The 18,282-nt window shown below is 38.5% G+C and overlaps 1 protein-coding gene across 3 annotated transcripts in view; it reads left to right on the top strand.

Annotated features, from left to right (window-relative positions):
* SPOCK1 (SPARC (osteonectin), cwcv and kazal like domains proteoglycan 1) overlaps positions 1-18,282 on the top strand; it is a 585,260-nt gene that overhangs the window by 340,905 nt on the left and 226,073 nt on the right. For all 3 annotated transcript variants that reach the window (XM_070739206.1, XM_070739208.1, XM_070739207.1), the window contains exon 5: positions 10,886-11,018. In XM_070739206.1, the coding sequence (XP_070595307.1) occupies positions 10,886-11,018 (133 nt within the window). The remainder of the gene's footprint in view (positions 1-10,885; positions 11,019-18,282) is intronic.

Raw genomic sequence — 18,282 nt, 5'->3', positions numbered from 1 at the left:
AGAAATAATCATAATCATTTCAGTTTGGTTCAAATAGAGTTTTGCTCATTTGTTAAAAGTCTTTTTATGAGCCATAATAGAATGTTGAAGCTATGCACAATAAATTACATAGATTATGGGTGAGTTAATATATAACTCTAAACCACTATTAATCATGATCTCTTGTATCAGCTATTCTTGCTTGGATTCACAGATAAACAACAATTTTTAAACCACTCTATCTGGGTTTACCCAATGTACTAAATCTAATCTAAACAAAACATATTATAGCTTTGCTCCATAACAAAGCAATTTAGTTGGCATATAAATGAAAGGAAACTAAATGAAAGTAACTATGCATAGTATAAAGACAACAGTGTTAGGCAAACATGTAAGTCATGTATGGAAAGTTAGCTAATGAGCCATCAGGGATAGAAGTTTAGAAGTTAGAACAACTTGGAGTAGTTTTTTACCGGTGCTAAAATAATTACTTCTAAGCATCGATTTAATGTTACAGACTTGAGAAGAATGGCAAAAATCAACATAGTTCTAAATAAGAATTATATCCTGATTTAAAGTGGAAGTCTCATTGCTTGTTCACATTTGAAATTTCGTAAAGATGTGAAAACATTGTTATTCTTTCATAATTCTTCATAAAACAGCTCCTTCAGAGTTAAATACCCAGGTCTGACTTGGGTAACTTTGATAATTTAGACTGGCTGCAAATTTATGTAGTGTTTTTACTAGGTGTGTTACAAATTTCTAATATTCAGTAGAGGTATGTGAAACATTATTAATATGAAACAGTTGATCAGAGTTTGAAAGAGGTTATTCTGACCAGTTCTTGAAATGTTTTAAGCTCAGAACAGGACTTTTTATTTTGGTGTTCAATAGTTAGGTTTTTTTGCTTCTTAATGTTGTTGATATTGCTAGTCTTTTGAGCCATTTCCTCCCATTTAGTTGAATATAATTATAAATTCTGTACTCATAGTGGCAAATAGTAGGACAATGAAAACATGGTTGGAGAAGACATCACTGCTGAGTTTCTGGTTTCATTAAGGAATTGAACATGAAAGAAAACACATTCCATTTTGTAATCCAATGATTCTTATGTAGCATATCTCAGGGCTACACAATATCTCATTCTCTACTTTCTTGGAGCTACTACAGTATTACAAGTATGAACATTTCAAGGCGTAAGGTTGGTCATATGTGTTTCTAATAATGCTACCATTTACTTTCAAGAGCAATATAAGATGAATGCCAACTTTTTGTTAAAACATGCAGTGGAAACCTGCAATGGGTATCTAAAAATCTAGTCTAAAATATAAAGCAGGAAGGTAAGGTTAATACTGCAAAGGTGAATTCAGAGGCAGACAGAAGTCAGATAATAAGAACAAAAATATCTTTTCTCTCCCTGGGTTTCAGATTTTGACAGGTCATACTTTGACTCAAAGCACTTACATTACTACAACTAAGCAAGCCAGAAAGATAAAGGCAAAGTGCGCACACATTTTTGTCAAACTGAAAAGACAAAACATTTATAATATGAGCAGCATTAAATCAGCTGTTATAGTTCTGAAAGTTTGGTTGAAAAGGATATTAATGCCTTTTTTAATTAAAAGATTTGCAATATTTTTCCTTGATAAAAAATTCTCTCATTAGTGAACTGAGATGACTTCTCAAGAAAATGTTTAACAGCTGGAAAAAGTACAATACCGAGGAAAGCGCTGTGAAAAGTTTAAGCTGAGTTGATGCTTTATGGGTTATTATTTTAAGCCTGAAGCTTCTTGGGAGTCAAGAGCTGATCTTCTGCCACAAGCACTGCAGGGTTGGTTGCGTTGAAACATAAAAATGCTTAATCTATATATTTAATTTTAGATTAGATGGATTTCTACTAGAAGACTATGAAACATTTCTGGTGAAGAGACTCAGGGGATATGCTAGTTTTTGCTATATTTCTGCATCTGATTTCTCTTTGGATTTAAATGCCTACAGCATGGAGGATGTAGTCCGTGATGCTAGAACATTTGCTTTGCTTCAATTATTTTTTTTAAAAAAACTTGTTCTTAATAAAGCAGAAATTTTGATTATCTAGTCAAGCACACAGAGAATAATTAGCATCTGCTATGTAAATTGTCCCCCAGCAGGGTGCCACTCATCCTCTTTTCCCTTTTCTTGCAGCCAGACTGCAACTTGGCAGCATTTCCTTATGGGTTCAGCTAGGATATGCTATGACAATATCCATCTTTGATTATCCTTGGGTTTTCAGAGAGCTTCATTAACATAAAAAATGATGGATTAAAGGAAAGACTGAAGAATAAGTAACAGACAATATAAGTAATGGCAACCATTGCAATGCTGAGAAAGAGATGAATGGTGCACAGTAGGAATCAATCAATCCTCACATTGACAATATAGGTAGAGGGCCAGGATCTTTCACAGCTGGATTTCAAGGGATAGAAGTATTCAATTTTAATTTCTTTAATCTGAGGCTACCCATTGCGTTTTTTTCTAGTTTTAAATAGTGTTTGGAAACAAATATTTTCCCTACATGTAGCCATATTGTGACAAACATCTATACATTCACACATCCAACTAGTTGATAAAAGGCTACCTATAAAAGTCTTCTTCTTTCCAGGTCACCACATGAAGAAAACAATCAGATTAGGAGCATCTTGCAAGCTATAAGATGCATTTGACTGTTCACCTTTCCCACAATCTCCCTACCACCCCTCTAAAGAAATTAGATTACTCCATTGTAAAACTAGAATGCTCTGCTAGTATTTGGAAAGTATAACTTTCTAACCACCCAATTACTTTGTGAATATTACTCATTCCATCCCTGCATTCAAAGGAGCTAACATTTACAGTAAAAAAAAAGTTGTGGTTTAATAATAATAATATTAAATTTATTGTCATTGTCAAAACAACGAATTGTCATTGGCAACGAAAGTCGTGTGACACCCAAAGACCAGTCCCACCATACATAAAATCAGAATGGGTAAATTTAAAAATAGAATAAAAATAGAATAAAAAAATAGAATAAAATGTCTCACCACTACAAATTCCCCACCCTGAACCAATCAACCACTACATGGTTTGAATAAAAACTGAATGTTTAGGTTAGATTTGAGAACTCTTTGTGAGCTGCATAAATGAGTTGTAGACACTTTTTTTCCTCCAGCAGAAAAGCTACTTGCTGAATGCTCTTGCAAGTAGAATATGGGCTTTATTTTTTTATTTGTAAAAACATCCTTTACCAGTATGTCCAGGGAGAAAATATATTCTAAAATGTTTTAAAATAAATCCACCCTAAACTCATTGACTTTAGCTCTGTAGAAGAAGGGGCAAAGACTGGGGAGGTGTAATTAAGATAGGAATCAGCCTGGAATTGTTAGGTTCCATAAGCGATTCAAATCCAGCACCCCCTTGAATTCTATTAACTCTTATCTAGCATCAATTTAGTGCTGTTAGTTGACTAGATTCTTTTTTACGACTTGAACAATAAATTAGTTTGACTGGAATTTAACACATAATCTTGATTTTTCATTTTGACAAGATCCACCCCACAAAGTTAGACACGTCTTCATTAATAATGGCTTATGAAGAGAAAAGATTCCTAGTGTCATCTACTGAGAGTGTAAAGGACAAATGGCTCTAATTGCAGGCTTTGCTTTCTGCAGTTTATGATACTGTGAGATGGTTTCATATATGGACACAAGCATCTAATGGTGCTATTTATCACTATGACAAAGAGTGAAATGGAGGAAAGCTTGAACTGAACCAATTTTTTAAAAAAACTAGAATTATGATTATTTCAGTTATTGAATGATATTACCATATATATAAGCAAACTGTATAGGCATGATTCCAACCTTGCCAATCAAGGTGATTTTGTTTTAGAAAACCTCCCCCACCCCCGAATATATTCTAAAGTATTATGAAATTGTTTACTGCTATCTTAAAATAAAGCCTTTGTTTATCCTAGATTACTCTGATGAGTTATTAGGGTTTATTGCTGAGTTCCCCGCCTTCCAAATGTTTATGATGTTTATATTAACCATTGTTTTATGCTGCATTCCAATATCTTAAGAAGTGTTTAAGTGTGTGTGTGTGTGTGTGTGTGTGTGTGTGTGTACATACATACATATGTGACAAGACCTGGAGCAAATAATGAGAGCTTGCCCTGTCACACAGCACTCCAGCTAGCTGAAAAGGTCAGCGTGAGTCATCTCAATATATTACTTAATTGGCAGAGATCTACACATGCGTCGCCAGGATTGACGCACCAAGGGAAAGCTCTCCCACATGAAGAAAAAGAAATAAAAGTTAACCCTTAACTACCCTCTCTAGCTTACTAAAAGTGGACTGAGAGGAGAGTGAACTGAATAAACTGTCGAAAAACTTTACCAGAAGGAGTTAAAAGTTGAAGTAAATAACTCTTTTTGACGCGGTTGGGTGAAGAAGTAAGAACAAAGCAAAGATGGCGTCTGCTGTGGAGCTGGAGGAGAAGATGGACTCGTTGCTTAAAGGTTTTGCTGATATGGGCAAATTGCTCCAAGAGATGAAAAAAGATTTATCGGCACTGGGAACCGGAATGGTGCAACTGAAACAACAAACAAAAACTCAAGACCAAAGGATTGGAAAGCTGGAAGCGGGAAAATCTCGCCAGGAAATTCGCATCATAAATCTTGAAGATAGACAGCGTCGTGCTAACATACGCTTGAGAGGCTTCCCCAAAGATTTGGGGGGGGGCAAACAACTTATTCAAGAGATCCTCCAGTGGTTCATTGAGAACAAAGTTACACGTGAGTTGCAAGAATTTGAAAGAGCGCATTGGGCTTTTGGACCTCGCAGGGGTGATTCAAAAGACATTGTTATCAGATTTCTTTCAGAAAGAAGAGCTGCAGAGATTTTTAAAGAACTCAAACAGATTTTAAACTTACGCTACAAAGCCTTTCCAATACGTGTTTTAAAAGATTTATCTGCCGAGACTCTCAAGATGAGAAATTAATAATATAAATAATAAAGAATTATTATTTAAAAGTTGGAATAGAATTGAAATCAGTACCCTAAGTGATTCTTTTAAAGCATGTTTAGAAATATGGCTTAAATGGCAGAGGACAAGTGGAATAAAGTTATCCAAGCTATCAACGTTGCATGCACTGAATATAGGGGATGAGGCTAATTTAATTAGAATCATTAAAATATTAAAAAGTAAAGGGGTAATGAGAATGGAACAGCTATATGAGAAAGATGGAAGAGTTAGTAGAACTAGATTGGAATGGTTGATCGGTAAACAGCAATGGTTGCAGATTAATGCAATATGTACATGTTTAAATAAAAGTGAGAATAAAGAAGCCTTCTTACGAGAAGAAAATAACTTGGAAAAAATAATAAGGGTAAAGATAAATGAAAGTAAAGGACAAGCCAGTAACATATATAGCAGTGATGGCGAACCTATGACATGCGTGTCAGCACTGACACGCGTAGCCATTTTAGGTGACACGCGGGAGAGCAGAGCACAGGCTCGCCCACACGCTGCCTTTGGCAGCACAAGCATACCTGTCCGGCCATGAATCGCCCCGGCCGGACGTCAGTTTCAGCTGGGGCGGCCCGAGAACACCGCCTCCCAGCTGGGCGCGCGCATGCCTGTCCGGCCGGGGGAAGAATCGCCCCGGCCGGACGTCAGTTTCAGCTGGGGGCGCGTGAGAACACCGCCTCCTAGCTGGGCGCGTCTGCGCAGAGCGCAGGCTCGCCGACACGCTGCCTTTGGCAGCACAGGCATGCCTGTCCGGCCGGGGGAAGAATCGCCCCGGCCGGACTTCAGTTTCAGCTTGGGGGGCCCGAGAACACCGCCTCCCAGCTGGGCGCGCACATGCCTGTCCAGCCGGGGGAAGAATCGCCCCGGCCGGACATCAGTTTCAGCTGGGGGGCGCGTGAGAACACCGCCTCCTAGCTGGGCGCATCTGCGCAGAGCGCAGGCTCGCCGACACGCTGCCTTTGGCAGCACAGGCATGCCTGTCCGGCCGGGGGAAGAATCGCCCCAGCCGGACTTCAGTTTCAGCTGGCGGGGCCCGAGAACACCGCCTCCCAGCTGGGCGCGCGCATGCCTGTCCGGCCGGGGGAAGAATTGCCCCGGCCGGACTTCAGTTTCAGCTTGGGGGGCCCGAGAACACCGCCTCCCAGCTGGGCGCGCGCATGCCTGTCCGGCCGGGGGAAGAATCGCCCCGGCCGGACGTCAGTTTCAGCTGGGGCGGGGCGAGAACACCGCCTCCTAGCTGGGCGCGTCTGTGCAGAGCGCAGGCTCGCCCACACGCTGCCTTTGGCAGCACAGGCATGCCTGTTCGGCCGGGGGAAGAATCACCCCGGCCGGACGTTTCAGCTGGTGGGAGGGTGGCGGCAGCGGGCAGTACCCGTGGGGAGGCACCAGGGTGGTCAGCTGTGAGGCTGAGCTCCGGAACAGAGGCACCGACGCCGGGGGCTGGACATGCTGGAATTGCGTGCCTGGCACTTACCTGCTGGCTGGGCTGGGACGGAGGCTCCAGCCCCATGTCCATGCCCAGCGCAACGCCAGCATGTACGGCGTCTAGCAACATGTCTAGCCGCCGCCGTCGGTGCCTCGGTTCCGGAGCTCTGCCTCACAGCTGATCACCCTGCTGCTGCTGCTGAGAGAAAAAGAGAAGGAGAGAGGGGGGAGAGAAAGAGATAGCAAGAGAGGGACAGAGAAAGAGAGAGGGGGGATAGCAACAGAGGGAGAGAGAGAAAGAGAGAGGGGGGAGAGAGAGAGAGAGAAAGATAGCAAGAGAGGGAGAGAGAGAAAGAGAGAGGGGGAGAGAAAGAGATAGCAAGAGAGGGAGAGAGAGGGGGGTGTTAGCAAGAGAGGGAGAGAGAGAAAGAGAGAGGGGGGATAGCAACAGAGGGAGAGAGAGAAAGAGAGAGGGGGGAGAGAGAGAGAAAGGGAGAGGGAGAGGGGGGAGAGAAAGAGAAAGAAAGATAGCAAGAGAGGGAGAGAGAGGGAGAGGGGGGGAAGAGAAAGAGATAGCAAGAGAGGGAGAGAGGGAGATAGCAAGAGAGGGACAGAGAGAAAGAGAGAGTAGGGATTGCAACAGAGGGAGAGAGAGAAAGAGAGGGGGGAGAGAGAGAAAGAGAGGGAGGGGGAGAGAAAGAGAAAGAAAGAGATTGCAAGAGAGGGAGAGAGAAAGAGAGGGAGAGGGGGAGAGAAAGAGATAGCAAGAGAGGGAGAGAGGGGGTTAGCAAGAGAGGGAGAGAGAGAAAGAGAGAGGGGGATAGCAACAGAGGGAGAGAGAGAAAGAGAGAGGGGGAGAGAGAGAGAGAAAGAGAGAGGGGAGAGAGAGAGAAAGAAAGATTGCAAGAGAGGGAGAGAGAAAGAGAGGGAGAGGGGGAGAGAAAGAGATAGCAAGAGAGGGAGAGAGGAGGAGAGGGGGTTAGCAAGAGAGGGAGAGAGAAAGAGAAAGGGGGGATAGCAACAGAGGGAGAGAGAGAAAGAGAGAGGGAGAGAGGGGGGGAAGAAAGAGAGAAAGAGATAGCAAGAGAGGAAGAGAGAGAAAGAGAGAGAAAGAGAGAGGGAGGATAGCAACAGAGGGACAGAGAGAAAGAGAGAGGGAGAGAGGGGGGAAAGAAAGAGAGAAAGAGATAGCAAGAGAGGGAGAGAGAGAAAGAGAGAGGGAGAGAGGGGGGAAAGAAAGAGAGAAAGAGATAGCAAGAGAGGGAGAGAGAGAAAGAGATAGTAAGAGAAGGAGAGAGAGGGGGAGAGAAAGAGAGAAAGCAAAAAAAGAGAGAGAAAGAGAGATAGCAAGAGAGAAAGAGAAGGAGAGAGAGGGGGAGAGAGAAAGAGAGAAAGACAGCAAGAGAGAGAGAGAAAGCAAGAGAGAGAGAGAAAGAGGGGGGAAGGAGGGTGAGGGAAAGACATTGAGGGAGGGAAGGAGGGAGAGAGAAGGAGGGCAAAAAAGGGAGGAAGGAAGGGAGAAACAAAGAGAGATGGATAGAGAGGGGGAAAGAAAGAGGAAGGAAGGGAGAGAGAATGAGGGAGAGAGAGAAATAGAGCGAAAGGGAGGAAGAGAGATATTTTTTTGTCCAAACTTTCCCCCCCCCACCGCTTAATGTTCCCCAGGATTTTGTAAATGTGAATAATGTGCCGCGGCTCAAAAAAGGTTGGGAAACACTGATTTAAACTATAAATATCACAAAATTATGTTTTTTTCTCAAGGTGACACACCACCCGAGTTATGCTTGGTTTTTTGGCGAATTTTGACACACCAAGCTCAAAAGGTTGCCCATCACTGATATATAGAATGCTATTGCAGAGGTAAGAAGAGGTAGTTAAAAGTTTAACAAGATGTTGGCAGGATGACTTACAAATAGACGAAAGAGAAATGGAAGAAATAATAGTAAACATATATAAGATTAAAAACACGAGAGTTAAAGAGATGAGAAGAAAAATCTTACATAAGTGGTATTATACACCTGCACAACTTGCATACTTCCAGGGGAAAGAGAAAGGTAAATGCTGGCATGGATGCCAGAAAAAAGGAATCTTTATGCACATGATCTGGGAATGTATAGAAATACAGAAATTCTGGAAGGTAGTCCAGAATGAAATTAATAAAACGTTAAACATTAATTGGATAATTACAAAAGAAACAGCAATCTTAATTAAATATAGGGAACTAGGAGAATCTAAAGAAATTAAAACTGTAGCATTGGAAAGTGCTCAAGCGGTGATAGTATTAGGATGGAAAGACTCTACAAAATGGACACTACAGAATTGGTATTGGTACATGGTGGATTACATACATTTTGAAATTATGGAAATAAGATTAAATAATTTTGATGAGAATAAACTAGAGAAGCTGATGGTGCGATGGAACAAGGTAAAAGATTATATGTTAAGTAGAATCTGTGATGTAAATACGAAAAATAAACTACAATCACTCTTTTAGTAAAAAAAGCGTTCAAGATAGAGCCAAGGATCAATAGATAGACAAATAACTCAAAAATCTTTGAATCCTCCTATAGGGGTGGTGGGGGTGACGGTGTGTGTGTGTTGTTTGGTGATAGGCACATGCACTGTGCACTGTTATATGTTTGTTTTTTGTAAACCTATAAAATCAATAAAATTTATTATTTAAAAAAAATCAATATATTACTTAATCTTCCACCATCAGAAACAGAAACTATAATTCTATAAATTAAATGTATGAGTAAATAATTAAATTATTACTTGCCGTTACCAAGGCACAGATTAGATCAAGGTAAAACTTTGACATAGCGTTGATATAGATGAGTGGAAATGAAAACAGTATACCATGCACTCTATGTAGAGTTTTGCAGTTATATAATACAAGCATTGATTATTATATATTCAAGCAGGTCAGAAGCGCTCTTTATGGCTTTTATAAGTTATATCATTTTTTTCATATGTGCCAAAGGAATTTGCAAAATTTTGCTCTTTTGCCCTAACATATATGGAAAATCCAAATCTTATATGATGTATTATTAACACATTGTTTTTTCTTTTAAATATTTTTATAAAGGTTGATTTTAAATTATAAAATAGTGGCTTATTTGACTGTCTGATTAATTGATTGATTTTTTTTTACCAGTAACCCTGGTTATTGCATTTAAATGTAACTATTGATTAACAGATAATACAAAAATAACCTTTTGTTGACATCAATTATGAATGATTGTCAACCCTTAAAAGCACATCCCCCATGCTGCCCACACACATGCACACAATCCCCCATGCTGTCACCACCCCAAACATAGGCACAGGCATCACTGAACCCTCCAGACTTCTTGTATATCCTTGGGGACATTGTTTTTTTTTCCTTTCTCGAAGCCTCTAGAGAGGCTTACTTTAAGCCCATGGAGAATAAAAATGGCCGAAAAGAAAGCAGAAAATCAGATGGTCAATGCACACATGTGTGATGGAGCTGACATAGGGCAATGTCTCATGTTCCCTCAGATATAGCTCTGTGTGCTACCTGTGGCACACATGCCATAGGTTCGCCATCACTGCCCTAGGAACACTTCAAATAGTGTCCTGTTTAGAACATTTTTACTCACATGAATTGCCTTCCTGATTACATCATGGGAAAATCTGAAGTATGAATGAAGTGTTCTGTGCTCCAGTTGGAGCATCTCTGCCAAAGAAGGAGTAAATAAGATAGACAACTAATCTTTTGTTGTGTTCTGTTTGGAACAACAAAGCATGCCAACCTTTGGGAGACTTGTAGACCTGGTCTTTCCTTAAGATAGACAATGTGCTGTGTGAACCTTTGATAATGTATTTGATAATTGTATTTAAATGAAAAAAAAATATTTTCTTTTTTTATAATGATATCTCTTTCAATTTTGCTTGGTCAATGTACAACTATTTAAATCAAATTAATAAATAACAGATAAAGACAAATTTGATATATATTATGTAAGATATTCCCATGTCTCCTTTCATTTTATTAGGATATAAAAACATATGTATAACTCTGCTCCTTCTTATTTGAATCACCAATATTTTCTAGTTCCCGCTTTTGTTGAAATGTTAATAAGCAAACTTAGAGATCAAATTGGGCTTGATCCATATTTAGACACATACAACCAATTAAATCCTTAACTTTGCACCAATAGGTCAGCCTAATAATACTAAACAGAATATTGTGTGATATGTCACATTCAGGTATATTATTAAATAACATGAGGTTGCTACATTAACAATAACTATCGTGTTACTCTTTAATTCTTTTTCAAATGTACTTGTAGAAGCCTGGATTTAAAATGGATAATACGTTATACAAAATGTAGATTGTTTTCAGTTATGTAGAGCCTGATGCCTCAGTCATTTCCAGTCTCTAATCTCTCTTCTTCATGTCTTTCACAGCCTTCGGCAAAAGAAAGGAAATCTTCCCCAGAGACATTGGGCTGGATCATCTAATTTAGTAAAGTGCAAGCCATGCCCTCTGACGCATGCCAGCTCTGTTTGTGGTTCCGATGGTCACACTTACACCACCAAGGTAACATCGTTTAATAATGAAAACATGCATGATAAATTTAAATTTACAGTAAATGTATGTAGCTTTTTGGCTTGATCTACTTGAATAAATTGTTTTTTGAAGGATTGAAGATAAGGAAAATCTTACCTTGGCACTGCTCCTAAAGTATATCAAATCATTAAGAGAAGTCAGTGTTTCATATTATTTTTAATGTTTCTAGTGGAAACATTAAATTGGAAAAGAGGTTTTTTGGGGGTCGGGGTTGCAAAACTACCAGATTTGATGCCACAAGAATAATATTGATGCAAAGAAAAAAGAGTTGACTGAATGTTCAAGTTATATGAATATTCAACTTAGTCCTGTGCCACATTTCATTGTCTTTCTGATGCAGCTGAATGTATTTGTAGGTATTATACTGTACTGCGTTCATGTTAACTATATGCATTGCTGTTGGAGATTTAAAATCTTGGAAATATAAATATAATCTGGTAATGGAGAACATAGACAACAATTCTTTGCCATTGTTCAGACCATCTCTTATAAATGGACTGCTTTACTGGCATTACCTCTATTCATTCAGTGGATTAGGGCCTATTGGGCCCCAGGCAACAAATGAACTTTCATGACAAATAACAAAATTGAGATTTCTTATGGATCTGGTAGGCAGATCAACATAGGTCTTAGTTGGATTGGGTGTTTGGCAAAGGCTTGACTTGAATATTCTAGGCATCTGGTAGATAGAAAAATTCAGATTCACTTAGACTTGGACTATGATTAAGCTAAAACATTCGAGATGATGGAAATCTTTTGTAGTTACCTGGTATGTGTTTGAACGTGAACTCCTAAGATGTGGACATGAACCTCAAGACTGTTAACCTGACTGCCTGTTTGTTTGGTCCTTGTCCTCTTGATTTGTCAAGTTGTTTCAGGTGGTGTGTAATTGGTTCAGAATAACAAGATTGAAAGGCACATTGGAGTTTTCTCATCCAATCCTCTACTCAGGCAGGAAATCGTATACTATTTCAGACAATTGTCTTATTTTCAAACTCCCAGTTTTGGAGCATCCACAATTTCTGGAGTCAGGTCATCCCACTGATTAATTGTTCTAACTCTCAGGATATTTGTCCTTACTTCTAGGTTCTCTCTTTGATTAGTTTCCATCTATTGCTTATTGTTTTTGCCTTCAGATTCCATTGAGTAAAATCACTTTTTTCAGAAGGATGGCCTAGTTCATTAGTGGTATGCTTCTCCCTTAACAGATTGTTGCTGGATCCAATAGTTCTGGACAATTTTCATCCACTCCAACCTTCCTTCTTCCTTCCTTCTTCCTCCAACCTTCCTTCTTCCTGCTAAGAAGGCAGTTTCAGAGGGCTTTGAAAGGTAATAGATTATTTAGGCCTCTTTCAGTCTTATTTAGGATATAGTACATGGATAGCATTGTGGTTGATAATTTATGGGTGACCTCTTGCAAAGCTAGGATGGCATGTTATTGTCCTGATAATCCCTGTTGTTTCAGTGGATTTTAATGCTATCAATCATGGAAGCAGGAAAGAGATTGACATGAGATCCTAATTGGTGATATGATACAGGGCTTCCTTCTCCTATTTAATATCTACATGCTCTATATTATTTTTTCATTGTGGTTGTAAATTTGTTTTTAATATTGTATACCAGTCAGTGCTGCTATGGAGTTAAGCAGCTTCACAAATAAGATGCATAAATAAAAATGAACTTTATAGTGAATGCAAAATTCAATACTGGTATACACTGTGTAACTGTTTTGAGTTACATTAGGGTTGCAGTTAGTCATACAACAAATAGCCAAGCAACTAAGGAATTTCATACTTACAAACAGATTGCCCAGTAGATTATTTAAAAATAACAAAATTATTCATGCCTTAGGTATTGATTGAGCAAAAGAAAACAATTTTCTTAGTAATATGTAATTCATGCACTGGTATATTATTTACAAGGGGAATTTTGGATTCTCTCCTGTATCTAACATTGGATTAATTATTCAATAGGTAATATGTATGATTGTCCTGTTCACAAAGCTTTTTGTTGTACACAGTTCCTTGCAATAATAATTTGGATTCCATAAAAATACAGATTTAAAAGTAAAATGTGTAAGTTCAGGCAACACAGAATGCCTTCTAAACTACCTTCTCCCTGTCTTTGAGGATCACTGGTTGTCTAAAAGATTAATTCCAGAACATATATCATTCCGTAAGTCTCTGTGTGAACTCCAGGTTGGTAAATGAGCCATAACTAAGAGGTAAAAGTTTTTGCTTGGCAAGCAAATGTTTAAATCCCTGCTGTTTTTAGTCCCACTCTGAAAACATCTAATTTATTTATTTTTTATGCCGCCCTTTTCCTTAGACTCAGGGTGGCTTACAACATGTTAGCAATAGCACTTTTTAACAGAGCCAGCATATTTCCCCCACAATCCAGGTCCTCGTTTTACCCACCTTGGAAGGATTAAAGTCAACCTTGAGCCGGTGATGAGATTTTAACCGCTGACCTACAGATCTACAGTCAGCTTCAGTGGCCTGCAGTACAGCAGTTTACCTGCTGTGCTACCCTGACTAATACATCCCCCCCCCAAAAAAACCTAATTCAACCAGAAGTAATTGCAGAGGAGAATCAAAGCAGACATGTTGGTGATTGGAGCACGAATGAGGCTCTGCCTCTGTGTACATATATGTGATACAGAAACATGTGCAAATGCACATGTGGGATACTACAATCAACTTGTTTATTTATTATTTATTTTTTCAATTTTTATGCCGCCTTTCTCCTTAGACTCAGGGCGGCTTACAACATGTTAGCAATAGCACTTTTTAACAGAGCCAGCATATTGCCCCCACAATCCGGGTCCTCATTTTATCCACCTCGGAAGGATGGAAGGCTGAGTCAACCTTGAGCCGGTGATGAGATTTGAACCGCTGACCTACAGATCTACAGTCAGCTTCAGTGGGCTGCAATACAGCACTCTACCTGCTGCACCACCCCGGCTCTTGTTACCTGCTTTGAGTCCTCACCTCCTCATTCCTGGTAAATATTACCAAATCTACTCTTTCCACTGAAGTAATCATATTATACTCATTGCCTTCTGTAGCTCTCCAGAAGGTTGGGAGTCTATGTTGCCACACCAGACTCCTCTGACTTTATGGATGTCAGAGAACAGGAATGGAGCAATTTTCTGTTGGTTAAAAATAAAAACTAAATATCCAAATGAACAAGTAATCTGTACAATGATCATTTTTAAAATTACTAAGCTATCTGAGCAGAAAAAGAAATAAACTTTAATTTGGAGAACTAATTAACACATTTGGTGAATATGCTCATGAGAAAAAGTTTGTTAAAAATAAAGGTAAAATTACCCCCGCACATGCATGCTAGTCATTTCTGGTGCTCATCTCCATTTCTCAGCTGAAGAGTCAGCGCTGTCCGAAGGTTTTCCATGGTCATGTGGCCAGCCTGACTAAATGTCAAAGGCACACGAAGTGCTTTTACCTTCCCACCAAAGGGGCCCCTATTTTTTTACTTGCATTTTTTACGTACTTTTGAACTGCTAGGTTGGCAGAAACTGGGACAAGTAATGGGAGCTCACTCCATTATGTGGTGCTAGGGTTTTGAACTGCTGAACTGCCAACCTTCTGATCAACAAGCTTGGCATCTGAGCCACCGCGTCTCTCTAACAAAATGTTATCCCGTGTTAAATTGTCCTATCCGTTCAGAATTTCCTAGTCCTATTTACCAACATCCTACTCTTCTTCTGTTGCATACAAGCATTTCTTTAGATGCTAGGATAACACTTTACACATCTAAGGAATTAATTTCTGAGCCAGTAAATTATTTTCTGCTCCATATCCCTTATTGTAAGATTATTTAAAGTGTTTATTTCATACAAATAAAATGTTTATTTCAACAGCTTTCTTACCCCAAACTTTATTCTTTTATTTGCATTATTGGGGAATACAGTACCAATTTCAGGTTCAAAAAGTTCCATTTTAAAAAAAAATCACAACTACTCTACTATGAAAGGAATATCAGTTTTGATTACTGTCATATAAATCATAATTGCCAAAGAAATTGCAGGTGTTTTTGCAATTCCACCAGTAAGCCACAAAGAAAATAGAATGAAAGATAGATTTCTATTCTTCCTTAACTATCTCTCTTATCTTCAGTGCCACTTAAGCCATAATCATATAAACAAGTTGAGACTGGCTAGATAAATCCAGAGCTTTTGTTATGCACTCAGGCAATCTGTTTCACAAGCTAAGTAGATCTTTACAGAACAGGCTGAATGCCTTTTGATTATTTACTATAGGATTCAATTCCTTTTTAAAATCCAGAATCAATGATACTGTTTCTTTAGCTTACGTTTAAATCCAGTAGTCATTATAAAGCATATATTAATTCATGTTCTTCTTCCATCTTGTATTTGGCATGTTAGTAACTGAAGTAGGGAATATTACCTGGCAATGTGAAAATGTTGATAAAATAATTGTGGAAACAGAAGGTCAACAATTCATGTATTGACTATACACGTCTATAGGCTCTTTCTATACAGTCTTTGCAATATACCTTTCTTTAAAATAAGTGGGGCCAGCAATTGCAAATCCCAATCTGTGCATTCTCTTTCTATCACAATACAAGGTTGGTGCTTCAGGCATTGGTAGGTATAAACAGAGCTGAGTTTTCAGTATCTGTATATAGTTCAGTTAATTTCATTTCAATGATTTGTGGTACCATGAAAATTGTAAAGAAACTCTTGGTAAAACATTTGTTTTATTACCACTGTTTGCAAAATGAAGCAAGGATAAATCTCTTTATTTTCCTTATTATTACCCTCTATTACTTCCCATCTGTTAGCCAATTGTACTTTTTATTGCTTTCATTGTAATCAGACACAGAATTCTTAAGTTGTTACTTGTTCTTCCTTCTGTGTCACATCTGCAGTAATTTCCCTAAGAATTTGGATTTAATTTTTCTTTTCATTGTAATGAGTATGTAATGAGTAATAATCTCCTGATGAGTATCTCAACTGCAGCTACCAACAGTTAACATTTTAACAAATGCACAAAAACAGATTGCATGGCAAACTGAGTTCCTGTAGACATAGTCCTCAATTTATAACTGTTCATTTAGTGACAGTCTGAAAATACAACAGCATTGAAAAAAAGTGACTTATGACCATTTTGTAGCATCCCTATGTACATGTGTTCAAAACTTGGCTGCTTGGAATATTGGTAACTATTTCTTCGTCTTGCACTATATCTTCACTTTTCCAATATTGTGTGAAAATAATCCTCGCTGCTGTTAAGACATGTAATATTAAATACATACATTTCTTATCAAGTTTTTCTGATATTATACCTAATAAAAACAGTTCAGGTTTAAAATTTATCTTCACTATCATCCTTTCTAACCATCTGTGTGTCTTTGCCCAAAATGTTTTTGCTTTGTTACAAGTCCACCACAAATGATAAAACATGCTTTTAAATATTTTATAACATAGTTAAGATGCTAGATTGCACAGAAATGCATAGATTGACATTGAAAATTAAACAGAAAGAGGATATAGAATACTATCAGACATAGAATTTTTTTTTACCAATGGCTGGAAAAAAGGGGTAGATATTAAGAATGCAGAATGTAATCTGCATTGTTATGTAAATTAAATACCCAGTCAAAACAATCTTTATTAAAAGCACTGAGAACTATTTTGAAATAGAAAATCAATAAAATAAAATGATGATGATGAAGGAGAAGGAAGAGAAGGAGGAGGAGGAGGAGAAGAAGAAGAAGAAGAAGAAGAAAAGTGTCGGCTGTTTGGCAACTGGCATACATTTATGACAATTGCACCATCCCAGCATCATGTCCTGACTATTTGTAACCCAATCAACTTCTGACAAGCAAAATCAATGGGGAAAACCAGATTCACCTAACAACTTAATGATTCAATAAACAATTAACTGCAGTGCTTAAAAAAAGAACATAAAAGAGGAAAGACTCACAATACCACTGTCTTGTTTAAGAACAAAAATGTTTGACTCCATTGTGGTCATAAATTGAGAACTACTTCTAATAACATGGGTATAATGCAAACTGGGGGCGGGTTCCAGTTGTTTTTCACTGCCAGTGCATATCCGCGCACGCACACACACCTCGAGTGATTTCACTTCTGTGCATGCTCAGGATGACATTACAATCCGAATGTGCTTCTGAAGAGGAATAAAGCATTGACGCCAGGCAGGCTTTTTTTTAATGTGGAGATGCCAAAGAAAATCACCAAAAATGGCATCATCATCAGGCTTCTACTAGTGCACAGTTCTGGACCGCACCGATAGGAACACATCACTGATGCAAAGTGTACCTTAATGATGAAAAGTAATCTCGATTTTCAAAGTTACAGAGCACTCAGAAAAACTTACCTATAACTCACCCTCAAGTTATAGCTGCTCTCTGAACCAATGGGACTGCACTTCAGGCATTTGGCAACTGATTCACAGTTTTGCCCCGTTGCAGTGCTCACAGCCACATGATCATGTTTTGCAATTGTTATTTGCCTCTTTCTGGCAAAAAAGCCATCCATTGAATAACCTGGAATGTGACGTACAACCATGTAAAACAAGTTGTACAGAACTCATAATTCAGTGTACGACTGCAATAACTCATGACCAAAACTCATGGCTCAACTGTAACCTAAATTGTAACCAACTATTAATCTCATTGTTTCTATCTCCCATCTCCTCCCACTGTATAACTGTAACTTTGTTGCTTGTATTCTTACAATTTATATTAACTAGTTCCTAATATGATTGGATTGCTTATTTGTACCTGGACTATCATTAAATGTTGTACCACATGATTTTTGACAAACCTATCTTTTTCTTTATGTACACTGAGAGCATATGCACCAAGACAAATTCCTTGTGTTTCCAATCACATTTGGCCAATAAAATTTCTGTTCTATTCTATTCTATTCTATTTTGAGGCATGCATTTGAGTGTGCATTGACAACAACACTGAAATGTCAATATCTGCAAAAGCCCAGACATCTTGCAGGCATCTGCAAAAAGAAAACCTTAATTCATGTAGCTGTACATACATTGATTCAAGACAGTTTTTCTCCCTGTGTGCATCAGCACTGGACATACTGATGTCTCCAGGAAACATTTATCAATTCTTTTTCAGTGAATGGATAAGAGTACAGGGCTCCAGGGAATTGCAAAAAAATAATAATGGAAGTGCAGTTTGCCAAGGAGAAATTGCAGAG

This window comes from Erythrolamprus reginae, chromosome 2, assembly GCF_031021105.1.
Source record: "Erythrolamprus reginae isolate rEryReg1 chromosome 2, rEryReg1.hap1, whole genome shotgun sequence".
NCBI classification, from domain to species: domain Eukaryota; kingdom Metazoa; phylum Chordata; class Lepidosauria; order Squamata; family Dipsadidae; genus Erythrolamprus; species Erythrolamprus reginae.
The sequence above is the reverse complement of the archived record's forward strand: the minus strand, read 5'-3'. Positions and strand labels throughout refer to the sequence as shown.